The sequence below is a fragment of the Typopeltis vanoorti genome, chromosome 14 (assembly GCF_054136105.1).
Source record: "Typopeltis vanoorti isolate ZY-2024b chromosome 14, IOZ_Tvanoo_1.0, whole genome shotgun sequence".
In the NCBI taxonomy this organism is placed as follows: domain Eukaryota; kingdom Metazoa; phylum Arthropoda; class Arachnida; order Uropygi; family Thelyphonidae; genus Typopeltis; species Typopeltis vanoorti.
In genome coordinates, this window is record NC_143562.1 from 72,916,882 (window position 1) to 72,931,115 (window position 14,234).

Here is a 14,234-nt window from a genome sequence, read left to right on the forward strand (position 1 = left end):
ATATTTTCCTGATTTGGGAGCATGGCATAAACAACCTTCACATTTTTCTAAATCATTTGAACAACTTTCATCCAGATAAAGTTTACTGCCAAACTTGAAGTAAATGGTTCTCTGCCCTTTCTAGACATCAAACTTACCAGGTTGTTGATTCTTTAAAAATCTCAATCTTCAGATTACACACACACACAGATAGATACCTGCATGCATCCTCTCACCACTATCCACTTTCACTCATCGTGCCAGATCCTTATTGTCAGATGAAGAAGAGCTCAAAAATGAACTAAAACATCTTAAAAGGACCTTCACAAATAATGGTTACTCTTCCAAAAGTATTAATAAACTACTATACCACTGTCATCAAAACACTGTTGAGGCTTCGACCAACCCCAGAGCTTACATCCCCTTAGTTCTCTTGCTCTGAAACTGGCAAGAATTTTGAAGAAATTCAAAATAAAAACGTTTCTCCACTCAACCTAAACTCTGGTCAATTCTAAGCCACCCCAAAGAAAATCATCATCTTCAGTTTCCAGGTGTCTACAGAATCATATGCGACTGTGGGAAACCATATTATGGCCAAACTGAAAAGTCTATCTACGTTTCGAAGAACACCAGAGAGACATCTCATACAACAGCGCCAGCGCCCTCTCCAGCCACGTCTTGTTCTCAGTTAACTCCAATGATGAAGGCCGCCAACATCAAATAGATTGGAATTCAACATCCAATATTCATAAATGTTACAATGAATTAGAATGCTGTATCCTGGAATCAAAAGAAATAATCCTTGATTCTTCTCACATGAACAGCAATCTCAGTTATAGTCTGCCAGACTCACATAGCTCTGCTATTCAGTACTGGCAAACTTGTGAAGTTATATGCTCACGTGTACTTAACAATAGAACGAGCCCGGACTCCAATTCAAACTTAACTAGTTTTTAATGCTCTGTTGTTGTAATGGTGCAATGTTTTTTATGGTCTTTATTTGCTTTTTATGTCATCACACCTGATGAAGCTGACATTCTGACGAAAAAATTGTGTAGTTATATTAAATTTACTTGTTTCTCTATTATCTCAGAATTAAGTCATTAAATAATATTTAACATATATATATATATTATACTTAAGTTGTATGTCAGCTGAATCGAAGTAGGTGCTGTAAGACCAAGCTGCATGCTATTTTGACTGTTATTCATAATATCTTTACAAAGAAGAATATCATTAAACCTGATTCCGAAATTGAAAGTGGTCAACTCAACTGTTTATTTTATGCAGATGATGTTATATTCCTAAATAAATCCAGTTCAAGGTTTCAGGATCCTATAACTGAATTGAATGCTGCTGACAAGTTAGGCATTAAAATTAACAATACATACATAAAAGTTCCTCAAGCAACTAGCAATCACAGAGATCTGACCACAATCGAATGTCATCCTATTCTAAATGTGACTCTCCTGAACATACACTGCTGCTTCATGCCACCAAATGCCAGTTCTGTTTGTCTTGTTTGATATTGGCAATCCATCTTATTTGGGCCTACCTCTTTTCCTAACACCTGGATCACTCAACATAATAGCAGGGTTTTTTCTCCCAGAAACTCAGTTTTTCATCCTGCATACAGACAAATCGGCCCTTCAGAACACACGCAATTTACAGACAAAAAATACTAGCTATGGTGGATGGCACTGATGTAGAGGTTTGGTGTGGTGGAGACGGATAGTTGTACAATAGGTGTCCTCCTGCGATAAGTCTTCGGACTCCTTGGAGGTGTCACGAATAATAATAATAATAATAATAATCTTGTTGACCAACTGAATATCTTGAATCTGACAACATGGCAAAACCAGTATCCTTACTTAAGATAGCATTGCGAGGTAGCTGACCACTCCTCTGATCTATCTCATTATTCATGAAGTCAAGCCATCTTACTTCCAAAATACTCCTTAAACACTGTTGATCAAGATCATCAAGTCTTCGATTATCACTCTCGCACAGTGCTCCTGTCTCAGCTCCCCAGTGCAAAACAGAGAACCAGACAATTGTAGATTAAATTTTATTTTTATTGATATTCTGCTGTCTTTCCATAATTTTTTAAACATTCCTGAAGCCATCCCTAATCTTCTACCCACTTCATTCTTCACTTCACCAGTATCACTTACAGAGCTACAAAGAAAACTGAACTTACCAGACTTGCTCTATAACACCTTTAAAAAAGACAGAGGACTCATCTTTATCACCTGTTTACCTTTATTTTCTCAATATCGATAATCAGACCTAGTTGACGCTCAGCATCATCAATTGTAACAATAAAGGAATTCATTTTTTTCCACATTATTTGTGAATAAAGTCAAATCATCAGCATAATCCAGATTGGATATTTTAAGATTCTTCTTCTTCTCCTCTCTTCCATCATCTATGTGGATGATGATGAGGCCAAATGAACTCTTTCCACTTCTGTCTGTCCTGGGAGAGTCCGAACAATTCTGTCCGGTTTGGTGCCGCTTGTTGTGATTTGGTTTTCAGGTTCTCTTTTATTCTGTCTATCCATCTAATTCTGGGCCATCCTTTGGATCTTTTACCTTCCATCGTTGTATTCAGGACTTTAGATGGTAGTCTTTCTGTTCCCATTCTGGTCACATGGCCAAACCATCGCAGTCTTTTTTCTTGGATTTTGTCTATTATTGTTATTTCTTGTTTTAGTCATTTCCTTATGTCTTCATTTCTTAATCGATCCAGCAGAAATATTCCAAGTAATCTTCTTAGCCAACCCATTTCAGTGACTAATAATTTTTTCTCTTCAGCCTTTTTGAGATTCCAGCATTCACTTCCATAGAGAAGTATTGGGAGGACCATTGTTTCATAGATTCTTACTTTTGTTATTTGTTTGATGTCTCTTGACTTCCATATTTTATTAAGTCGTCCAAAAGTTTGGGATGCTTGACTGATTCGTCTGTTTAAGATTCTTAGAGTACTTTATCCCCACTCTTGTTCATCACAAATCAATTTTAAGAAGAAATAGAAAAGGTGACAGGATACACCCCTGTCTTACTCCAGTTGTTATTTATGATGTAAACTTTTTCATGTAGTACTATCATAGTATTCTGTGTACCCCTTCACAGTACATATCAGTAATTTAATAAGAAGTAATTTAATAATATGGAATAAGAGAGAAATAAGCAAGCACGTTATACTCTCAGTGTAGAGGACAGTGTCCAAACTAGTTTTACCTTATGGATTTCAGAATTGGGTTAAAAAAAAAAAATAGTTGGCTGAAGACTAGAGACCACAGAGATGGGATTGCTGAGAAAAACTTGGGAGTGAATAGATGGCATCAATAGCAGGAAAATATTAAAAATATTAAGAATTTGATATAGGTAACATTCAAGCTGAGTTTATAAACTATGGTTATGTAGGCATTTAAAAACAGAGTGGGAGAGAAGAAGTTTGCAAAACAAAGGATGTTCTATTCCTTTCTTTCTTGCATAATTCAGAAAGCTTGGTGAGGTTAAATCCAAATGACCATTTATGTATCCATTTATAAAAAGGGATAAAATTTGAATAATGAAAAATTATTGAAAACTATATTGAGTGAGAACAAACTGGATCCTGGTCAATTCTTGGCATCAGTTTTCCCTTCAGACAAAAACAAAAAGTAATGGAAATATACAAGGATCTCTGAGTTTTGTAGATGCTAAAGAGGCATAACATTTCTAAGGAAATAAAACATTAAAACCAGTAATAGTCACCAAAAACAGATTATGAATGCATAATATTTTATCAAAATCATTATTATATAGATGTGAAGCATGGGAAATAAGAGGAAATAATAATCACTGCAGTAGAAATGAAATATGAGAAGAGCAGGTTATACAGCTAGATAAAAAAAAAAAATAAAAAATAAAAAAAAACATGAAGACATATTGCAAGAACTAAACCAAACACCAATATTGGAAACAAAAGAAAAATACAGAACTAAATGGAAAGAACATCTATAACTATGAAAGATCTAGGAAGATAACAAATTAAAAGCCAAAAGGACAAAGGCAAATCAGTGAAACACTGAGCAGAGACCAAAATAGGCCATTTGGTCTAGATTCATGAAAGGAGGAAGGTGAAGAAGAATGGAATTAATGGATGTGTAGGAAAACAGTTCAACATTAAATCAGTTGTAGGACAAGATCATACGCTCTTCCCATTATTTATAATCTCTGTGGATCTCATTGTTAAGGGAAGTGAAACATTTGATCTAGGAACTGCAGGAATTGTATAATAAATAACCTTATGTTTCAAAAAGTATATAACCTGTTTAAAAATATCTAGATAATACTGATGCTGAAATGTAGAGCATAAAAACGTTTTCATGACAAACAGTTTACAGAATATATTTAGGTATTAATTGTTCGAATGGTAACTAATATGAATAACTGATATAAAATCAATATGAATGGACCAACACTAGAAGAAAGGCCCTCATGATGATTTGCATTGGTACTTTTGTACACAAAGAGATAAAGGCATATTTATATTTACTATGAACTTGGCCAACATAATGTTAGTTTTTAGATGTAGCTAGCCACTAGTTTTTTATTACAGAGAACCACTTTTCTTGCCAAAAGGTTAAATTGATAAACATATTGAGTTATAATACTACCATTATTGTTGGTTGTTTACAAATATATTTTTTTTTAACTAGACTCAGAAGTTTTCAAGAATTTGTCCTTTTGCTTTGCTTTATTTTTAGAAGTCTGAATAAGGTGTCAACCATAACCACAACTGCCATAAGATTGGAAATTAGAAGTAGTACATAAATGTGCTGCTATGCATAAATGTTTATGCATGGCAGCACATTTAACTCTTGAGCTCTTATACATGTAATTTCAGTCATTTGAAATGCAGAAATTTTTCCTTTTAAACAGAAGTTCAAGACAGAGATATATAATTGTTAAACAAATAGTTGATTACTTATGTAAAAAAGAAGTTGTCAATATAATTTTTTTCTTAATGTTTTCTAAGGGTCTTCAGTACAAAATTACTTTAAAAGATGTTATGAAAATTTATAAATGATATAAAATGTTATAAAAGAAAAGAAACGCATGTTATATACATGCTCATCTCATCATCAACTATGTAAGTAATTTGATACAATAAGAATTTCATTGATCAGGCTCACTGTGTTTGTTCTACTGACTCTCTCTTTGCAGCAATATACAAGGGTTTGAAAAGTTCTCAGCCTCGACCATAGATAGCAACACTATCAGCAAGATTTTTTTTTCTAAGTTGATACATCTGTCATAAGCATCCATGTGAAATTGCAAGTCATTGTGTCAAGTAGTTTGTTTTATACAGCTGTCTGAAGCAAAAGTGTTTTCTGTATCCCTTGAAATGGATAAAATTGAGTATCATATGGTTGTAGAAGAAGGTTTAATGCCAAAAGAAATTCATTCGAAGTTCATAAAAGTTTATGGGCACTCTTCTCCTTTGTTTTTGACAATTAAGAAATGGGCTGCTGAGTTTAAAAGTGGCTGTACCAGCCTTGACGATGATCCACGTGAAGGATGTCCAAAAAGAGTAACAACACCAGAAATCATTCATCAAGTGCACGACACGGTATTGGATGACTGGCGAGTCATAGTGCATGAAATTGCTGAGACTATAGGCATTTCAAAAGAACGTGTAGGATATATTTAGTATGAAGAATTGCATATCAAAAAGCTTTGCGCAAGATGGGTGCCACGCTTGCTCACAGCAGATCAAAAACACACTCGCATGAAAATCTCTGAACAGTGCTTGGAGCATTTTAACAAGAATGAAACTGATTTTGTGCATTGATTTATTACTATGGATGAGACTTGGATTCACCATTACACACCAGAAACCAAACAGCAGTCAAAACAGTGGACAGAAGCCGGTTGTTCAGCGCAAAAAAAAGAAGACAAAGTCGGTTCCATCAGCAGGAAAGGTCATGGCATCGGTGTTTTGGGATGCTAAAGGCATTTTGTTTAATAATTATCTTGAAAAGGGTAAAACAATAACCAGGGAATATTATTCCGATCTTTTAACCAGACTAGACAAAAAAATTGTGAGAAAAGACCCATTTGCAGAAGAAAAAAAAATCATCTTTCATCAGGAAAATGCACCTGCCCACAAAGGTGTTTTAGCAATGGGAAAATTAAGATTTGCACTATGAATTGTTGGAACATCCACCCTGTTCCCCAGATTTGGCTTCCTCTGACTTCTATCTCTTCCCAAAACTAAAACTATCTCACTGGTCAGCGTTTTTCTTCGAAACGAGGTGATTGCAGCTGTAGAGGGGTATTTTGCAGATTTTATTGAGAACCACTACAGGGATGGGATTATGGCAGTGGAGCATCGCTGGAATAAATGTATTAGTCTGAAGGAAGATTATGTTGAAAAATAAAAATAATTTTTAAATTATAAATTTGTTTTTTCATTGTTTGGCCGAGAACTTTTCAGACCACCCAAGAACCTAATTGTGTAGCCATTTTATATGTTCAAGGAATCCCTGAGTGCACAACCAGAATACCAGGAACTCCAAACTTTCAGGTTGCATCTATCTATACACAAAAAGAGTATTTCACGTTGAAAGACTATCAAAAGATAGTTGTGAACATAGATCTTGTAAACTTGAATGGTATACAGACTGCTTATCAAATAACAGTTATTACTAATATTAATTATTTATTACTTACTAAATAATATTACATTTATTAATATTACTTAACACTTTTCAATGATGTTTTTTTTCTTACTTAGTCCTTGCTTGAACTTTATATTAGGACACTGTTGCATATTATATGCCAATGATGTACATCTACACTGTTGATCTGACATTTTTGCTGTTTCATCTTTTAAACTAGTGTTGCATTGCGGATGTGCCAATACTGTGTGAAAAAACACTACTGTAAATGTTTGTGCACTAAAGAAATTGTCACCTATTGTAAATTTTGAAAATTTTCCATTGCACATGTAAAACTATAATACACAAGATGCACACATTCCAGGAATAGTTAAAATTAGAAATACAGATCTCACATAATGTGTTCATATAAAAACAACTACTTTTTATTTTCTTTTTTAAGGCAAGTCTTTGGCCTTCTATTCCATTAGTTGTTTCTCCAGCTATCATTGGTTCAGCAATGGGTATTACAACATCTGTTCAGATGATTGGGATTGGAATATCTAATCTTATTGTTGGAAAAATCCTAGGAAAATCTGAAATGTAAGTCCCCTTTCATACTCAGAACCTAATAATTAGATGAAAATAACCAGTTTGTCTATTATGGAGTTCAGGTCCAAGGATATTTGGTGAATGTCATCGATTCATAATGCTGCAGAAAGCTAAGTATTTTTTTCAAAGTTTTGCTAATACTGAGTTAATTTATTGTATTTATTTGGTTTCTAAGTTTGTGTGATAGACTGGAGTTGATTGCTGTTGAGAAAGACTGACTTATTTAGCCATATGTAAAATGGGTATATTTCTTTAAACTATATATATATATTGTTGGTATGGTGCCTACACTTACCAGAATGGCAGCCAAGACTCTTTGTTGGGTAAGCTAAATTTGTGTGATTTTATCCAGTGTAAAATTTGTGAGATGCAGTCATTGTGAAAGTTGAAAAATTTGTGGAAGGAGAGTGAAACTGGTGAGTAAGTGTGTAGTAAATGTTTTGAGAGTGAATGTGGAGAGAGCAAATTACATGATACTAGAGTATTGATAGTAGACCAGAAAATGTAAATATCAGTGATAATACTGAGAACCAATGCGGTGGTGGAAGTTCAGAAGAATTCATAAGACCTGAATAAAGAAATAATGTGCTTGCATGTAGTCCTTCACAGAACAAAGTGCGAGATTGAAAGGCTGCAGAAACAGCAAGCGATCAGTCGAGCTGAGAACAGAAAAAAAAGAGAGAAGTCCAAAAACCAAAAAGAAACTTAAGAATAAATGAGAGAAAGAGCATAAGCAGATAATTTTTTATGGCAATTCTACAATAAGGGAGAGGACTTCACGAAAGTGCTACAAAATCTTGTTTCCTTGGTGCAAAAATTAGTATCAATAATGCTGTTAGAATGCAGAAAGGAAGATGAAGGAATTGATTATTTGGGGCTGAACCAGTGACCTGAGAAGTATTGTATGAGGGAGGATGTGAAAGACATATCATAAGAAGTGAAAAGGAAGAGCAAGAAGGTGAAGTTTGTGAGCCTGCTTCCACACTATGATAAAGAAGCAAACTGAGAAAGATGGCAATGATAGCTAATGAATCAATATGAGGTTGTGCAGAAGGAATGTTGTAAATTTTATGGGCCTATGGCCTGAGTTTAATGGACATAAAGATTTATACAGTTTTGATGGACTGAACTAAAATGGATTTGGAGTTAGGTGTCTAGAGAACTTTTTTCACTGAAAATATGAATGTGCAAAGACAGAAAAGCTAAAGAAATTAGGACAGATGCAGAAGAGTGTATGTGAAGGCAACTATGAAGTGAATCAGTGTGTGGATGAACAAAAAATACAGAATCTAGTCTCTCAGGCAATAATATCGAATGGGATAGTTAGTTCAGAATGTAAAAGTAATTGGAGGCCTAAGGGATACTACAGTTTCTGGTTACCGGCAAATTCATCGAAAAACAGTTAATCGAAAGACAATTCACCGAATGCAATTCATCGAACAGCAATTCATCGAAAAAGCAATTCGCCGAATAAACAATTCGCCGAACGGCAATTTAACGAATGGCAATTCGTCGAAAAGGCAATTCATCGAATGACCAATTCCTCGAATGACAATTCATCGAACGACAATTCGTCGAAAATGCAATTCATCGAAAAAACAATTCACCGAAAAATTTTCGATGAATTATGAAAGAATTCATCGAAAAGTCATTTTTCTTGCAAACTATTGTTTAGAAAATGTTCAGTAACAATGTGGAACGTTACTCATGATACAGACATCATATGGAAGCGGTCATTGAAACGTAATAATTATTTTCTTGCATTTTAGAGCATTTAATGTAAGTGTACATCCTGCTTCATTGTACAGTTAGCGATTTATCTGTAGGGAAGACAGGAGTACCGCATGCACTTATCTCCCGAATAACCTCGAAAACATGTAATTGCAGTTAATAAGGGGAGGAATAGGCTAAGAAATTCGTTCTACCAAATTTTGCACTTGACATCCTTGATAAACGTAGGATGCTGAAGTCCTTTTCAGCAATTTCATTAAATGAGCTGTAGAATTTTTCTCTTCTCGGTTTCTGCAGTTTTGATGAAAATAAGTTTAGGATGGAGAACTTTTTTTTATACATTCACGCCAAGTTTTTTGTGGTCTTCCATTTTCCAGAGATGAGATGTTTCTTAAAGTTGAGTTTTCTGATTTGGAATTTTCGAGTTGGTTCGAAAAAATGGCTCAACAATGCGATCATGCATGATCGCATTGTTGAGCCATTTTTTCCATGAGGAGACGATTACGAGAGTGGCATACCTAAATATGCTAGAGAAATTTGTGTTTCCCCAGATTGAGAATGTGTAGGGCCTCATTTTCCAACATGATGGAGCAACTCCACATTATGGTGACTGCGCGTATCCCACTGCTTGTGGCCACCGCGCAGTCCCGATTTGATTCCGATGGATTTCTTCTTTTGCGTATATTTATATTTGTGTATAAATAATTAAGTAAAAGAGTTATTTTCCCAAATGATTACTTTTTCCGATTTTTACATATGGCTATGTTCGTGTCCGAACAATTCATCGCGAGGAAAAATCAGAAAAATTCATCTCGCGAACTATTGATTGCAGAAAAAATTCGCTGAAAATGTTATTCGCTAGAAAATTGAAATGATATTGCATTGATACCGATATGAAAAGTAAATGCAGTGAAGATAAATTTCGTAAAGGCGTAAACTTTTACTAACGCATAAACTGAACAAACTTATTTGCCATCGCAATACATAAATGTCTTTTTACCGTATTCAGTGTTAAACAAAGCCACCTGTTTTCTGGCTTCTGCATTGTAGCATCTGTTGAAGTGAAAGTTTCTTTAATGGTACATGGACATTTTCATCGGACAAAACAGAAGTAGTAAAAATTTATCAATTCCTGAGTAAAAATGAATACTTCTCTGTGTTATAAGAAGTTGATTTACAACAAAATATTAGCATTTTTTTATTTTTGAGATCTTCTATTATTGATAAGACATAAGCGCTGCTGACAGTAAAAAAATAAATAAATAAAATAAAAAAAACCTAATGTATTGAGATTAACAAATTGTTCAATGCTAGCAATGTTGAGTTCTTTCCTCATATCATTGTTTTTAATATGATATTGCCATTGATGCCCTCTATTCACGCTTCTAATCTTTCTCTCTAATATCTGCGGTCTCTAGACTGATAGTGTTTTTTTTTTCTAAACCAGCTTTCAGATCCATAATTTTTTAAAACTGGTTCGAACACTGTCTTGTATACAGCTAGTTTTAGTGTTTTGAATAATTTCTCTAATTCCATGAAACTTTGTTCTTTTTCCTTCCTACCATACCAGTTTTGCTAATTCTGTTGTCTATTTCCATATTTAAAATTTTAAATTTGCCAACTTTACTAAAAATTGTGCCTGAATAGCTGAAATATTATGCTTCTTCTGTAAGTTCTCCATTCAGGATGCAGTTCACATTTCGTCTTTTTATTGTTGATTGTTATACCAAATTTAATACAGCATTTATTCAGTTTATTTAGGCAAGCAGACTTATACTGGATTTATATGAGAGTATATATATATATATATTTTTTTTTTCTTGTAGGATGCATATTACGATAATATCCAGTGCGTAACCATTGTAGATATGTTGAAAATATAATATGAAGGATATCATATACAGAATGATTCAAAATGTATGCTTATTTTGAAGAATTTCTAATGCTTACGCCCCTCTCCCCTCCTTATTCTCTCCTGCAATTCGATTACATAACCACTCTAAATTTCTACAGGTTTGAAAAGTTTCCAGATAGTATTCAAAATCTCTTACTTCATTTTACCATTTTGACAAAAGAAATAAGAGAATAATATTGTTGTACCGTGCAGATTCTAATTCTGTACTCTTTCTTTGCCATCTAAAATCAGCTGTTCTACTGTCTGCTGAAATTATTTGAAATTTTAGAAACACTATGCTATTTTTTCAACGTGTAAAACTGCTTATATGCATACCACAAAAGAAAGTTCAGTAGAAAGTTCAGATTTTTGTTTCTTTTTCTTAAAATAATCTAAATATTTTTACTTCTACTTCAGATGCTGGTTGCTATTTCTGAAGTAAAATACGTCTTAGAAATACTACGTCTTAGAAATATTTGATAGTAATCCTCTTAGCTGGAGGAAAAGGGTAAAGGCTTAGATTACTCTGGGTGCTACTGAGAAAGAAAAGAGAGGACACTTAGCCAGAAGGGACACTAAAGTGCCTCAAGCTGTAGTGCGAATTACATCAAGAATGTCGTGTTTTGTTTTCAATTGTTGATTAGTAGACATCCTAACATAGAAATAAATATAGACATTTCTTTCACAGGCTGATACAGTATTTATCTAAAATAAGTTCTTAATTTATAATGATCAGTTTCATTTTTATTATCGAAAAATTATAAATTATTTCTTTCAATTATCTTGAAAAAGAAGATTTGAATTGTTTTTGAAAGAAAAGGAACATATGCATAATCTTATTTTTTGGTGGGGCGGGGGGTTATAGACTTATTCAATCTGCAGATATTTCAGAGAATTTATTTTATAAATCGTTCGCAAAACAACTGTTACAAACGTAAATCACTTGGGGAAACATGTCCAATCATTTTAATGTAAATACAACAATGCCATGTATCTAAACTGGAAGAAAAAAATATTTATACAAGAGTAATAACGTCTAATAAATCTGCTGATGCTAGAACTCTTTCATAAATAATTTTTTTCTGACATATCTCTATTAGTTATAATGTAATCAATCTACAGATTTTTGCCCTCTTGTATTCTACCATCTTATGGGCAGTAATTTCTTCTTTGTACTACAAAAAAAAAAAAAAAAAATCAGTCAACAAGAAAAATATGTAATATTTTCTTTTTCATTGGGTGAATTTACAATGTCCTTTCTTTGTGTTTTGGAAGGAAAGTGTAAATGATTATTTTCTTACTATTTTTGCCATTATAACATCTGATACAATTAGTATATCTGAACTAGCAGAAAATACATACATATCAATTTAAATCATAACCTTTAATTTCATTTTGTAATGACCAATTATACAGGGAAACCAAAAAGATCACAATATAAAGAAAAAAATTAGTGATATGATTAAAGAATTTCATTTTATTCTCTATAAAGCAGAGTCGCTCAAGCACGTCCTTCAGGAAATCTTCGAAACATGATTTTGAACAAAAATATAACATAATCTTGAACCTCCGCAGCCTGTTTTTTTCAAAAATAATTCAAATATATCAAATAACTATCGTGAATTATTTTTTTTCGAGAACAAAGAAAATGTTTTGTGGAGTAAGCGATTAGAAAAAAATTAGCAAAAAAATAAAAATAAATAAAAATGAAATTAGTGTTCCAAGGTAAGGCAATATTTAAATGAAGAAACTATGCAAGAACCTTTATTTTGTCCAGGCATTAAAATTGCTTTGTACAAGAAAAAGAGAAAATAAAAATAATTTCTATATTTTTAGTTTATCCAATATAACTAGGATTCAGTTACCCAGCATAGAACGAGGAACTGCATTCCTTGTTATAGACAACTGAGATGCAGCTATGAGCGTGAGATAATCCCATTAACTGTTCTCTTCAGCGGGAGGGTTTATCACACCTTCTAATGGACATGCTGGCCGAATTGCACTTCTTATAACTTCAACAGATAGCATTCATCGTATCCAGATTTATCTGGACGTCTATAGACGTCCTGACCGGTTGAGGGGGGGGGGGGGTTAAACGAGGAGGAACTGGTACAATTAATAGATGACGTCGAAAGTTCTGCCAAAGATTATGATTGTGATGAGTCCGTTAAAGAATTCAGTTTAAAGAAATTAGCAATAGGATTAGACTTGGCAAGAAAGTTATTTTATGGATAATGATCTCTCAATGGAGCTTTCCAGAAAATTTACGAGACAATTGGACATTTGTTTAGTTCCGTATTATGAACTTAATAAAAAATTGTAGCATAGTGGTAAGCAAGGTCTTATTACTGACTTCTTGAATTCATAACTAAACCAGCCGAAGTATGCAATAAGAACTATTGCATATATAAATAAAGAACATCTATGAAGTATACATACAATTTATAATTTTTATAATTTTTTACTATGTATTTGTTGCATAGTTTATGTTTTCTTAACTTACATGAATTACCTGAATATGTCATTGTTTATAATCTTAAAAAAAAAGAAAAAAACGATTTGGGAACCTAAACCTACTTTTTCTATGTGATTTGAGTCTCGCATAACGCGATTTATACAGCGCGGTATTTTTGTGGAACCTAACATCCGCGTTATACGAGAGTTACCTGTACTTCAATTTGTATCTTACCTTCCAAGTCAGCAGACTTCATTCCTGCCCAATGTGGAAGTTTAAACTATTTAAGAATATGCAAAAAAAAAAAAAAAAAAAAAAAAAAATGACCTCTACTGTAAGCCGAAATTGTTCTATTTTTTTTTTTTTCATTTTTATGCAATTTACATAACTGTTTACTATTAATTTACAAGTATACATACACATATCATTTGTAGAGAATTAGCCAAGAACTAAAATTAGACAAGATATTTGCATGCGCATCTTAAATATTTTTTATATTATTTAAATATTTTAGTTATCATCTTTATGCTAAGATCAATATTGTAGATAAAAATTCCTATTACCAACAAATTTATCATTTTTGTCAACAAATTTATTTACCAAGTATTGAAACTAATCGATTTTCAGTAATAATAATAATCGTATGATGATACACGGCCGTGAGTCCCCTTTATGAGGAGGTACGGTACCATCTCATTCCCCCCAAAATTTTATCCGGGCTCCGGAACAGATGAGGAATCAGACCTATGGCTGGGTCAGTATTCCTGACTGTAATCCGTGTATGTTCACTGGACCGGTTTGCCTGCTTGCGGGATGAAAACTACCAGATAAACTGGTGGAAAAAACCCTGCTGTCCACGCCCAAGACCCCTCAATGGAGCTTTCCAGAAAATTTACTAGACAATTGGATAT

At 33.3% G+C, this 14,234-nt stretch overlaps 1 protein-coding gene across 2 annotated transcripts in view; it reads left to right on the top strand.

Moving 5' to 3' along the window:
* Positions 1 to 14,234, top strand: part of LOC150099658 (lysosomal dipeptide transporter MFSD1-like) — a 258,890-nt gene that overhangs the window by 212,705 nt on the left and 31,951 nt on the right. For both annotated transcript variants that reach the window (XM_090403622.1, XM_090403623.1), the window contains exon 11: positions 7,095 to 7,234. In XM_090403622.1, the coding sequence (XP_090259748.1) occupies positions 7,095 to 7,234 (140 nt within the window). The remainder of the gene's footprint in view (positions 1 to 7,094; positions 7,235 to 14,234) is intronic.